The sequence below is a fragment of the Mus pahari genome, chromosome 10, assembly GCF_900095145.1.
Source record: "Mus pahari chromosome 10, PAHARI_EIJ_v1.1, whole genome shotgun sequence".
NCBI lineage: Eukaryota > Metazoa > Chordata > Mammalia > Rodentia > Muridae > Mus > Mus pahari.
Genome location: NC_034599.1, coordinates 100763786 through 100776975, shown reverse-complemented (window position 1 = coordinate 100776975; position 13190 = coordinate 100763786). Strand labels below are relative to the sequence as shown.

At 52.4% G+C, this 13190-nt stretch overlaps 1 protein-coding gene across 2 annotated transcripts; it reads right to left on the bottom strand.

Annotated features, from left to right (window-relative positions):
• Positions 1–6010: 6010 nt before the first annotated feature.
• Positions 6011–12223, bottom strand: Cish (cytokine inducible SH2 containing protein). Of its 2 annotated transcripts, none has more exons than XM_029543185.1 (3): positions 9959–11572; positions 7891–8106; positions 6011–7666 (listed from the first exon to the last, which is right to left on the bottom strand). In XM_029543185.1, the coding sequence occupies exons 1-3, from the start codon at positions 10128–10130 to the stop codon at positions 7134–7136; spliced, it is 921 nt and encodes a 306-aa protein (XP_029399045.1). In that variant the 5' UTR covers positions 10131–11572; the 3' UTR covers positions 6011–7133. The 2 variants fall into 2 exon arrangements, with proteins under 2 accessions (XP_029399045.1, XP_021062859.1); XM_021207200.1 differs by having other exon boundaries at positions 6028–7666; positions 7891–8111; positions 11256–12223.
• Between the last annotated feature and the right edge of the window lie 967 nt (positions 12224–13190).

Sequence of the window (13190 nt, the reverse complement as noted above, 5' to 3'; positions counted from 1 at the left end):
CACAGGGGTCAATGACACGAACACCCTACCTCCCGGTCAGCCATGACCCATCAGCCTATCTCCCGGTCAGCCATTGGACAGCCCTATGAGTTCTTCCAACACATGGAGGAAAATGATTCCCTGGGCTTGTCGCTTCCACTCCTCATTCCGCTAGTCCAGTACCTAGAGCTCCATCCCACAGAGAACCGGATGAGGCTTTCATCAGAACACATCCAGAGACACAGGCCAGTGATGTCACTTGGCTTGCCTAGACCTGAACAAGACATCCCTCCGAGGTCCCCAGCATGCTGGCTTGGGGAAATGGGGCCGGGGGAGACAGGCCTTGGTGCATGAGCAGAGAATGAGTCCATATTCCCTCAAGGTCAGCTGGGCCTCTCCTCTGGGTGTCTCCTACCCGCTCCACCTCTGAGCTGGCACTGAGCCCGCCCGCTCGCCTGGGACCTGCCCCAGCGAGCACATTGAGCAAGCAGTTCCTCAGAAGCGTGGAAAGCTATTTGGTTTAAAATTAACTCCCCCGCGCACCCTCCCACCCGCCCTCCTCAGAGTTCTTGGAAGAGGCGCTCAGCGCTTCCTGGGAAGAGGTCTCTAGCCACAGCTGCTATGATTCTGGCAAAAACACCTCACTCAGGGTGGGGGCAGAGCTGCCCACACCAGGCCTTCTCTGCCCTCCATGAGCACCCGCAGGTAACCTGCTGGTACCCAGGAGAGAGACTGGGGATGGTCAAGTTGCTGGATGAGGGTGCTGTTGTGTCCAAAGCCCACACCTCCCAACCCTGAGACTGACTGACTGGCTGGCTGTCTCCAAGTGAAAAGGTAAAGCTTGCAGACCTAGCCTGGGCACCTCTCGGGTAAGATCCCTCCGGCAAATGGATCCCACAGACAGTGAACTCAGAGAATGTCATAGAGAGTGTGTGTCTCCAGACGATAAGAGCGGCCAGCTCAGAGTCACCCGGCTATGTCTGTCAAAGCTGAGCCTACCCGGTCCATGCCAGGCTGATGATGGCAGGATCCCAGGGGCACAGGCACCCAAGTGCCAGGGTTAACAGTACACCCTTCCAGGAGGTCTTTCCCTATGGCCCCTCCACCATCTCAGATGACCTCGGGGACCATCTTCATCAGAATAGGCCTTCTCATCTCTGAGCTTTGAGGAAAAGTTTCCTGAGAACCTGTCTCCTCTAGGGCTCCTCCTCCCAAACTGTCCCTTGGAAGTAGCTGAAGAAAGCAAAGGAATGTTGGCCAAGGGGAAAGGTCAGCACCGCAGGCACTCAAGCATGCACGTGTGTGCGCACGTGCGCACGCGCGCGCGCGCGCACACACACACACTGACACACACACACATGCACTGATACATACACACTGACACACACACATGCATTGACACATACACACGCATGCACACACACATGCGCACACACACACACACACACACACACGCAACACGCACTCTGATGTGCTCAATGGGGAGAGTACAGTGCTTCTCAGAAAGAGGCTGGGAGCTGCAGGGCACTTAGAACATAGCCTTGCCTAACACAAGAACCAAAATCAGCATCTCTGGTGGAAAGGGAGCCCATGTCTGCTGACAGGAAAAGTCTGGTCTGGTTTATTGGTGCCAGGGCTGGGGAAATCCCCAGAGCAGGGTTCTGACCTTGGAAAACATTTGCTAGATGCAATGCCCCCCTTCAACCACACCATCGGAATATCTTTGGGGACAGTAAGTTCCTGTGTGGGTGGAGCAGTCCTGGAGGGCTGCCTGGAGGAGCTGTAGTAGGCCCACATTTCCCCAGCCTTCAGAATCTATCTGCTGCACCCCGGGCTCTGCTTGCTTCAACTAGTCTTGGGTTTGGAGACCACTGTCTTGCCACTGAACAGACAGCCTTGGCTTCCTTCTGCCCTCTGCCTGCTGCATCTCTCGCTCCTAGATGAGTATCGGCTTCTGAGTACCTGGCTCTCCCCCAGAGCCAGGCCTGGGCAATCTCCACTCACCCTCTGGTCTGCAGTCTGGCCAGAATGAACCCTCCAGGGACCTCCTCCAGCTCATGTCCCAGACTTGGATCCCTACCCTGCTGCCCTACAGTGACCACTGGGGTGCCCCCAGCTGGCTGGCTGTGCTGTCCCACTAAGCCAAAGAGGGGTGGGGAGGCCAAGTGTGAGTCTGCTTTAGATTAAAACTGGTCTAACAGGTCGATGTGAAAAGGTTGCTCTGGCCTGCCCAGGCTTTCCTTTCTAAACGCAGACAGCCTCAGTGAGGTGGGGGGTGGGGGATGCCCTGTGCACCCCTGTGCACTCCAGATCTTCCTGCCTGCTGGGCTTGCTCTCAGGAACCAGACCCCTGGCCCTGCATTCCACCCCAGACACAGGATAGGAGGGTTTCCTTCTGACAGGGAAGACAGCCAGTCATGGGTTCATCCAGATGCCTCGGTCTAGCAGGATCTGCTCAGACAGCAAGTTAAATGCTGGACTTAGGTTCTGGGGCCCTTGGGACCAACGAGATGTTATTTTAACTCAGTGATCTTGAATGACACATCCTAGCAAGACTCTGGCCAGTTTGACCTGCTGTCAAGAGACGGCTTAGTGGCATCTGCCCCCAAACCATTCCAGGGGCCCTTGTGAATCCAGAGGGGGACACCGTGTAGGGCCACTCTTCAAATCTACCTTCCTGTGGCTGGGTGGAATCTTCCAGGGCCAGCATGCCCTACAGAAAGCCCTGCTGAACACCTCTATCTTCTGGCCTCCGACTCTTGGCAGACCAAGGCTTTGGCATGTGAGTTTTCAGAGGCAGGGTAGAGCAGTGGTTACTTGAATAAAGTCTAGAGACAAGGCTAATGACCCCGAGCTAGTCTTTGCCTCTCACTAAGCCAGTGGTTCTCAACCTCCTTAAAGCTGTGACCCTTTAATACAGTTCCTCATGTTATAGTGAGCCCCTCAACCATAAAATGACTTTTGTTGTTGCTTCATAGCTGTAATTTTGCTAGTTTTGAGTTTTAATGTAAATATCTGTGTTTTCTGATGGTTTTAGGCGACCTTTGTGAAAGGGTTGTTCAAGTCCTGAAAGGGGTCACGACCTACAGGTTGAGAAACCACTTGTTCTAAGCCCTAACCAGCTGAAAACAGGGGCAACCTCTATTAGTGTGCAGGGCTAGAGTGAGAATTATTGGGAGTGAACCACACCCTTGCCTCCAGCTTCCTACAGCACCCCACCCCACTCAGTTCCACACCTGTGAACCTTCTCATTGGCCACAGGCTTTGAAGCCCTCACAGAACCGTCCATGAAGAATCCTTTAGAAATGGGAGCATCGGAGCTCAGCACAGCCCCACTAGAGTCTGAGATGCTCCACCAGCCAGAACAAAAAAAAAAAAATCAACCATGGCCCCCTTTGCCCTCCTGACTCCATCCTGGATTCTAGGTTTGTCTCTGCCTTAGAGTCATTGTCCTGGTGGTCCCTGTGTTTGGGACAACGCTTCCCCATGGCCTCTTCACGACCAACCCCTGCTGTCTGTTCTGAATGCCAGGTCCACCGCCACCCCACTCAACACCTTCCCGGACCCTTTGCTGCAGGGTAACCCCACACCTAAACCCACTCTCCCTGTCTTTGCTTTCTTCACCCATTCAAGGCATGCCCATCGGTTAACTTGTTCACCATCTTTCCTGCAGTAGCTGCAAGCCCCAGGAGAATAGCGCCGTATTTATCTGTTTTCCCCTGTGTCCCCAGGACCTTGATGGAGTCTGGCTCAGTTAGCAGCCAAAGAGCACACACATGAAGGGACTCAGTCGGCAAAGGGTTATGATTAATTACTGTTTGGATTTTGTGCGGGGGGTCCAGTATGCCCACTTCATGGTTCACCCTCCCTCCCTAGCTAGTGACAGCACACGGCTGTCCTTTTTAGTAGCCCAGGACCATCCAGGGGTGTTTACACCTGGCATCTGGTTTCTCTTCTTCTGTTAGGCTTGAGTCTGGGGTCCAATGGACATGTTTTCTCCCTATCCCAGGCAGGCATTTTGATTCCTCTCCTATAAAGGCTGAGATGTCAGTATCTGGCAGCCCTTTCTCAGGAAAGCGCTAGCCTCTGGAGTGAGACGAGTCAGGGATGGCCCATGGCCAGGCCTGAGGCTCCAGAGCTTTCAGCCATCAGAGATGAGGTGGACACAAACAATTGTCCAAGCAGCCACCCAGTTGCCTATCCCCATCTCCTGGGTCAGCCCGGGACAGAGGGTCAGTTAGGGCCAGTGCTGCTCTGTCCTCAGCTCTCTGAGCGCTCTGAGTATTTGGACATAGGGTAGTATCCGGACCCCAGCCGCAGGGAGTGGAGTCCTCGCTCAGTGCCTTGTGTGAAGAATGGGGTTTTTTGTACTTTCTTTAGTTTCAGTAGCTGAGACTACTGAAGAGAGAGCCAGCCTCTGCCCGCTACGTGCCCACGACTTTCCCACTAAATGACTTAAGGGCTGGGGGTGGGGGTGGGGGACAGTAGGGATTACCTCACACCTTTCAGGAACCACACAAAGGCTGAGATCAAAGCTGAAGAAAGGCCCCACCAAGGCCATGGTGACACTTGGACGAGGTATACTAGTGGGCCCCACAGCCAGCAAAGGTTGTTACCAGCTTCCACCAGCAGTGGGGACAGTGTCAGGCTGAGGAGATAGGCTTGAATACTCCTCACAGCTTCTAAAAGTACCATCCTCCCTTCCTTCATCTACCTCCTTACTCTAACCCAATGCCATTCCTTACACACACACACACACACACACACACACACACACACACACACACAATCAAATGTAGAATTACTGTTCGTGCTTACGTTTGTGTGCGTGTAGGTGCACAGAGACCTGGAAGACCCATTTGTTCCTCTGGAGCTGGGAACACCGATTCTCTGAATCGGAACAATAGCAAGCGCTCTTAACTGAGCCGTCTTTTTAGCCCCTACAATGGCATTCCTAGTCTTTGTCACCACTGTCCTTGTCCCCAGTCCAGGGCCTTCCCGACTCTGGTTGTTTGTTTGTTTGTTTATTTTTAGTCTCTTCCTTATCAAGATGCCATTCCTTTCAGCTTTGCCCTCTCAGGCCACTATTATTGGCTTCTTTTAACTTGCAACTTGGTCTGAGAACTAGGAACACATCCTGAATTGTTTCTCAAACAAGGTGTAAAAGGCTAGGAGCAGTTTGGAGGAGCTTTGCTGTGAGACCCTCATACTTCAGCAGGATCCCAGCAACCTACCTATTCCCAAGTCAGACCTTCAACCCAGGACAAGGTCAAGGTTTTCATTTTCCTTGTATTTCTGATGTTCAAAGTCTCAACTAAGAGGAGAGGGTCCAACCAAAAAAAAAAAGCAGAAAAAAGTCGGGCGGTGGTAGCGCACGCCTTTACTCCCAGCACTTGGGAGGCAGAGGCAGGCGGATTTCTGAGTTCCAGGCCAGCCTGGTCTACAGAGTGAGTTCCAGGACAGCCAGGGCTATACAGAGAAACCCTGTCTCAGAAAAAAACAAAAAACAAAACAAAACAGAGGAGAGGGTCCTCTGACTCCAACCGGCCTGAGCCAGAATTCTGATGCTGCCAGGCTTAACCAGCTCATTGGTCATTATCCCTGACTCAACTGATCTACCCACTGCCCAGGAAGAGGCCTGTCAGGCCCTTGTCCAGGATCCTCATGGCACTTCAGTACACTTTTATCCACTGTACTTTCTCCTTGCAAGGTCAGCCTGAGTTCTGTAGCTCCTCTTGGCAAGTTACTACCCTCCGTGCCCACTTGCACTTTGAACGGACCCTTCTTCTTGGGCTTGGATCTCCTCTGCTGCCTGCTCCCCACATATCCACAGTGCAATGGATAGCACCCCAGAAGGCATGCCAATGGGCGTTCACCCCTTATCTCTCATCTCCCAAGGGGAACAAGCACAAGGGCCCCTCTCTCCCTCACTCCCATGCCCCCAGCCCTCTGGCAAAGCCTACGGAGTCATTGAAGCTTTGGCTTTGCCAGATGTGACATGGTGGATCAAGTCACTAGAATAAAAGAGGGCGAACCACGAGAAACTCAAGACATCCCACTGAAGGCTTCATAAGTGGAAGGCATAATTTTATTATCATTACAGAAAAAAAAATCAGTGGAAGAAAAACTCCCAAACTGGTTCTTGTGTTCTAATACTTGTTTTCTAAAGTCTCGTTAGGTGTGTATGTCTCGTTAGGTGTGTATGTATTCCCTCTCTCATGTGCGGGCAACTTCCTAGGCAGGGAACGGACACAAAAGAGCTGCATCTGCGGCCCTTGGACTAGCATCCTCTTCCTGACCCAGCACACGCCCCTTGGTGGGGGTGGGGGAGGGGCGCACCATAGAGAAGCCAGCTCTATGAAGCCACCCACGGCACTGCCCTGTGAGATGAGTGGGAGCCCTTGTGGTTCTGGCTCCTGTCTGTCTGGTCACCCAGCCTCCCAAAAGAGGCTTGGGAGAAAAGAATGGGCGCATCCATACACAGGTGGACGGGCCCAGGACATTCAGGACTACAATGTTTCGGGATGGGGGTCTCCACAGGGAAGAACCAGAACTGGAGGCGGGTGTCTTTGGACCACCCACAGCATAGGGCAGAGAAGTGGGATGGCTCATGCCATCACTCCACCCCCAACCCTTGCAAGGAGAATAAATAAATAAATACTGTATAACTGTGTAGTCCCCTAGCCCAGCCTGCGTCCCCATAAGGGGCCTTGGCATGATCAACCTCTGGCTGATATTCTCCCAGAAACAGGCTTGCTATTGCTATTCTACAGATGGGTAGGGGGCCTGCCCTACTCAGCCGACTGAGAAACCAGGGCTGGGAGAATAGACACGGTTCAGGTGGCTAGGGCAGGCGAGTGAGTGGAGACCTAGGTCCAGCCTCTGTGGAGAGACGAGGTCCTGCCTGTCTCGCTCTGATACATGGCTCACCACAAAGAGCCAGCCGTACGGGACCTGGAGGCATTGACCTCAAGAGTTGTGTGACAACCCCTCCTCCACCTGCCTTGTTCTTGCTGGCACTCTCTGGTCCAGCTGTCACATGCATGCAGGCACCAGGATGACTGAAGAAGGGACAGCAGAACCCCAAGTCCAGCTGGGGCCTGTGTCCCCTCCAGGATGTGACTGTGTGAGGCTGAGCAGGGTGCCTGGCCCAGTCAGAGTTGGAAGGGGTACTGTCGGAGGTAGTCGGCCATGCGCCGGGGCAGGGGTAGGCAGTCCACATCGGCCACCAGACGGTTGATGACTAGCCGACACAGATGTTGTAAGCTGCGGGCACTGCTCCTGCGCACAAAGGGCTGCACCAGTTTCAGGTGCACCGCAGTAGCCACAGGCATAGACAGCACCGAGTCACTAGGTGCATCTTGCTTAGGCATAGGCAGGGCGGGGGTGGGAGCAGGATCCGGGCTGTCGCTCCGGCTGTCAGCCGCACAGGAGGCCACATAGTGCTGCACAAGGCTGACCACATCTGGGAAGGCCAGGATTCGAGGTCTTGACAAGCAGTTGGAGTCCAGCCGGAAGCTAGAATCGGCATACTCGATCCGTACGTTGGTGGGGCCACGGGTGGTTTTGACTGACAGCGTGAACAGGTAGCTGGGGTGGGTGCTGTCTCGAACGAGGAATGTACCCTCCGGCATCTTCTGTAGGTGCTGCCGGGCCTCGCTGGCTGTAATGGAACCCCAATACCACCCTAGGCAAGTAGAGAAGAGAACCAGTCAGAGTGGAAGTTACCTAAAGGCACCAACCAGGGGTAGGTCAGGATGAAGTGTCCTTTTACATTTCTCTGGAGATGTGTATCTATACCATCAGTCTTAGGGGCAAGACCACGCTTCCCAAATCAGAATCCAAATCCAAAGCGCTAAAGCTCTGCCACAGACTTCCCAGGACAAGGTCTGCGTCTCCCCCGAGACTCACCAGATTCCCGAAGGTAGGAGAACGTCTTGGCTATGCACAGCAGATCCCCCTCAGGGTCTAGCACCTTCGGTTCATTCTCTGCCTGGACAGGGGTCTCCTCTGTCACTTCCTCTGGGAATGCCCCAGTGGGTAAGGGCTGCATGGCTGGCCCGGGCAGCTCCAGGGACTGGGCCCACAGAGGCCGCCGCCCAATTTGCTCCACAGCCAGCAAAGGACAAGATCTAGAGTGGGCAGATAGGCAATAGAGGTCTCACGTGTTCTGCACTTTTAGAAAAGTCCTGTGACTGCTTTCTCCAAATATACAGAATTTTATTTTTTTTAAAGCAGGGTCTCACAATGTAGCCCTGGCTGGCCTGGAACTTGTTTTACAGTCAAGGCTGGCCTCACAGTCACAGAGATCCACCTGCCTCCGTCTCCCAAATGCCACCCACACCCAGCCCTAGATATAAATCTTTCTTATTCTTTTGTAGTGCTGAGAATTGAGCTGAGGCTCCCACATGCTAAACAAGTGTTCCACCACTGAGCCATATACACTCTCACGTCACAGAACCTATTCTAAGACATTCTTTTCTACTCTCCTACCTTTATATACTACTCTCTATACACCTATATACAAATTAATCTGCAACCTGTATTACCAAAATCACAGACCATTCCCCATAAGCACTTCCAACATTCCTACCACAAGAATGGGGAACCTGTCAATCCAAAAGCTGTCTCACCGTTGTGCCCCCTCCTGGTTGAGGTAGCCTGTTAAATGCCACTCTACCTGGTGGAGTCACAGAATGAACTAGGGTGGGGTTCACAGGGAGACCTCAAGATTACTGTGGAAAGCCTAAGGTTACATAGTAGCTCCCTGTCAATAGGAATATTTGTTGGGGGTGGGGGACCACAGTGCCATACTGGCTAGGACTTCAAGAAGTAAAACAAGCTCCTACCCACGTCGCACGGCCAGATTCACATCCTGGGCTCTGTTCTTCCCAGCTGAGGGAAGGCAGTGTCCTCTAAAGGCATTGATGAATTTTATCTCTCATAAATATGAGCTCCTACCAAAGGGCAGGGTGCTCAGCCCGAATTCCAGACTCCACCCTATGGAGGCACCCTGTGAGGGCCTCAGCCCCACTGTTGAAGGATTTTTATGTACAATTTGCTCCTCTCTGGGTTGCAGTTTCTCCTCCGTCCAGATGATGGCCTACTTGCCCTGAGGGGTCTGGGCTGGGGTTAGGGTAAATCTTCCTAGCAGAAGCCCACCCAGCTGGTGATCCAGGGACCCTGCTTCTGGGGAAAAAATAATTGGCTCTCTCTAATTTCTTTTCTTTTCTTTTCTTTTCTTTTCTTTTCTTTTCTTTTCTTTTCTTTTCTTTTCTTTTTTTTTTTTTTGGTTTTCCAAGACAGAGTTTCTCTGTATAGCCCTGGCTGTCCTGGAACTCACTTTGTAGACCAGGTTGACCTCGAACTCAGAAATCCGCCTGCCTTTGCCTCCCGAGTGCTGGGATTAAAGGCATGCACCACCACACCCGGTTGGCTCTCTCTAATTTCTAATAAATTATGTCCCCGGGTCTCTGTTTTGTGTCTAGTCCCCTCTTGGATCTTAAGCCCTCCAAACCCTAGGCTCGGCCCACAGTGGCTGGGGAAGGCAACTGTGTCGGGTAGTGCCGGTAAACAAGGGGTGGTTAGGAGCTGCTAGCAGTCAGCAAGGACAGACGCCAGACCTGACAGTGTAAGTAGTGTTTAGAAGGTCATAGTCCTGTGACCACTCAGGAGAGGGGTGACAGGCTCTGGCACCTATAGCCTGCCAAGGGTTTTTCCCACACCCACTCTTGATCCAACTATGAGAGTCCTGGAATCCCACTTAGTGAGTTACAGGCAGAATTCTGAGGCGACTGGCTTGCTGGGGCCCATAGCTTGATCCAGGCTAGGGTTTCATTTCACAGCTTCTGTGGCAGGTACAACCAGACAGCTTAGTTGGGTCCCTTCCATAGGTCCCACATTTGTATAGCGTAGGCACCTCTGGGGCTGTATGGTATCTAGGTATAGAATGACAATGCTAATCCCTGAAGGTTGCTGGGAGGAACTAAATATCTAGGGAGGGGTGTGTCTACCACTGTGTCATCATGGTGGGGGTGAAGACTGGTGTGTTCCAAGAACCTGTGTGTGCATGTCTTGGAGTCTAGCCATGAAGTTCCACCTGAGAACACATGCCAATAGGATGAGCCAAGCCAAGGGAGGATGGGATACATGTGTCTGTTCAAGAATTTGTTTCCCCACTAACCCCCCCCCCCCGCACTGTGCCTGAGGTTCCCAGGGGCCTTCACATAAGGCAAAGTCAAAGAGGCTCTGGGAACCCCGAATGGAGAAGTGGGGGAACCCAAGAAGGAAGGTAGGGTGCATGGATCTGCTGAAGAGGGAAGAGTCCGAAAATTCAGAGAATAAAGGAACATGGTAGGAACTACTAGGGAATATAGTCTTCCCAACAGCTCCACGAATGTCCTCTTCCTGGGACTCAGAGCTGCTTAGAGCAAGGGCATTTCAGCCTGGCCCCACCTTCCACCCTTCTTCACTTAGCACCATTCCCATGTCAGCTATAACAATTACTACTGGATCACAGATCTCCCTGGATTTGTCACACACACACACACACACACACACACACACACACACACACACACACACACACCTCTCTTCTTGGGCTTTCCTGAATTCCTGACTGATCAGTGTTTGAAGGGGACGCTGAAAGCTAGGGTAAACAGGTGCTCCAAGTTCACTCTGCTGAAGCCAAGACTTTGTTTTATCAAAGCCCTACTTTCACCATGGTCCCAGATTCCATGTCTCCGGGAAACCTTGGAGAAGGCAGGCTGAAGTCTTTATCACATTGAGACATCAATCTAAGAGAAGGTGTGGGGTGCCCCTAAGGGGTGCTGTTTATTAGGTGCCAGCCTGGGGTAGGGTCAAAGACCTCAGGCTGGCTTCCCAAGAACCTAATCGCTGACCTGGGACGGAGGAATGAACTTCTGAACACAGAGGGATCTAAGGGTTGGCTCAAGGTCACCGATAGGTACAGAGCCGGAAGGCTAGGTAAACTATGAGCTCAAATAGAGTCTAGACTTGTGAATCCCATCCTGGAGAACCTCTCACAGTTGGCGCTAGTGAAATCTCAGGAATGGGGGCTCCTCCCACCGTTCGCCGGCTCCGTTCCCCTATCCATTGCGAAGTATGTGTGGGTATCCTAGGCACACCACTCGAAGTCCTTTAGCCCTCCATCACCTCCAGCCGGTCAAGCCCTCCCAAATCCCGCAGCTAACTCGAGGCCTGTGATCTTCCGTACCTCCCGCATGGAGCCTGGGTAGGGAAAGAACTGAGCTTACCCCTGTACGCAGAGGACCATGTCCCAGAGACAACGGCGGCTCGAGAGTCGGAGTTCGGCGGGATGGAAGGAGAAAGGAGCCAGTGGGTGCCAGGGGTGCGAAGGTCAGGGTCCCGGGGCGCACTGGCGACGAGTAGGGACTGAAAGGCTGTGGTGCGAACAGCTTGGAAGGACGAGGGGGGACGGGCTGGGCCGGTGGGGCGGGGCCAGGCGCCTCCTAATCTTTTGTCCGCTGCGTCCCAGCCCTTCCCGGAAGCCTCATCTTCCTAGAACCGCGGGCTTTGCGGCGGCCCGAAGGGGAACGGGGGGTGCAGGCGTCTAGTGCTTTGGACCGAGAAAGGAAACACCTTTGACAGATTTCCAAGAACTTTCCAGGAAAACCGGGCGGGAGCTCCTAGAGTTGACCAATCCCATCGCTTGACGTGAGACGAGCATCTAGACCGACCAATTGAAGTGCATGGACCCTGGACTGACGTGACCGAGTGGGGCGGGACCTAGAGACTAGTAAGGAAAAGACTGGGTTGGGGACAAGAAGGAATGTGGATGCAACTTGAGACCAGATTGTCTTCTCTCTACTTCTCTGGGGATGGGTGCGTTTATCTCCCCTTAGAACTACAGCGCGGGGACAGGGTCGGGCCGGTCTTCTTAGGTAGCCGCTTCTAGCGGATCGGACGTTGTCTCCGGCAGACGTGGTCTCGCTTACTGCAGGACACTGTGTGAGAAGGTGGGTGGTGTGCTGTGAGATCCGGAGAAAGACTTAGGGAGAGGCCGGGAGCTCTTAAGAGGACCGAAGAACTAAGGAGGTCCACTGTGGTCACTACAGCTAAAAGAATTCAGGTTACATCTAATCTTTTGTAATCAAATGATCTCATCCCATCTTTGCCTAATCTCTGAGTGGACCGCCAGTTGGGGAAATTACCCTCTTGAGTAAGTAAACAGAGATAGTCAGCTCCCAGACAGCCCTGTCGATGGCTTAGTGAGGTCCAACCAGACGCTGTGAGAAATCTGAGTTCAAACAAAGGGAGACCAAACAATAGGATCATAGAGATAAGGGGCAGGATACCCTTCTTGTACAACAGAGAACTTGCTGTGTTTTATTCTTCAAACTCACCAGGGAGGTTTTGTTGTTGTTGTTGTTTGTTTGTTTGTTTTCGTTTTTAAATTGAACTCAGACTACCTTGGAGCTCAGTATGTAGACCAGGCTAGCCCCAAACTTTTGAGTACAGGTTTATAACGTGAACTTACAGGCTAAGTCACCATATCCGGTTTACCAAGGAGCTGTAGGGTCTATGTGAACTCTCTACAAATCCACTGGTTCAGGATATGGGGAGATAAGATCTGGAAAGCCAGTACACCCACTCCTTCCACACACGTCACACCGCCCACATTCCTCAGAAAGGGTGGCTATAAGATTCTTGGCAGAGATGACAGGCCTGCTGGCAGTGTTAAGAATCTGAGTATAGTGTCTGGGCTTTCCCCAGCACAGGCTCGACTCTGGGTGCCCCACCCAAGATAGAGAGCTGAAGATAAAACCCCGTGAAAAGGAAGGCGTTCTTAGGGAAGATAAGAGATTACACCAAGGGACTCAGTTCCCCGTGGGTGCCCTTGAGGGGAAGTTAAGCTCAGTGTAACCCAACCAGTGCTCCCAGAGTACAGCAAGAAGCCAGTTTCTTGGAATATGGGTAAGATGGAGTAGGAGTACTCCGAGAACATGGGATCCCTGCATGTATGCATACTAACTCTTAAGTAGAAACTGTTGACACTTTGGTATGAAGATACAGAGGGATTTCACAGGTGTCATGCAACAGAGCTGTGGGTTTCTTTTTTTCTTTTTATTTACTTACTCCTCCTCTTCTTCTTCTTCTTCTTCTTCTTCTTCTTCTTCTTCTTCTTCTTCTTCTTCTTCTTCTTCTTCTTCTTCTTCTTCTTCTTCTTC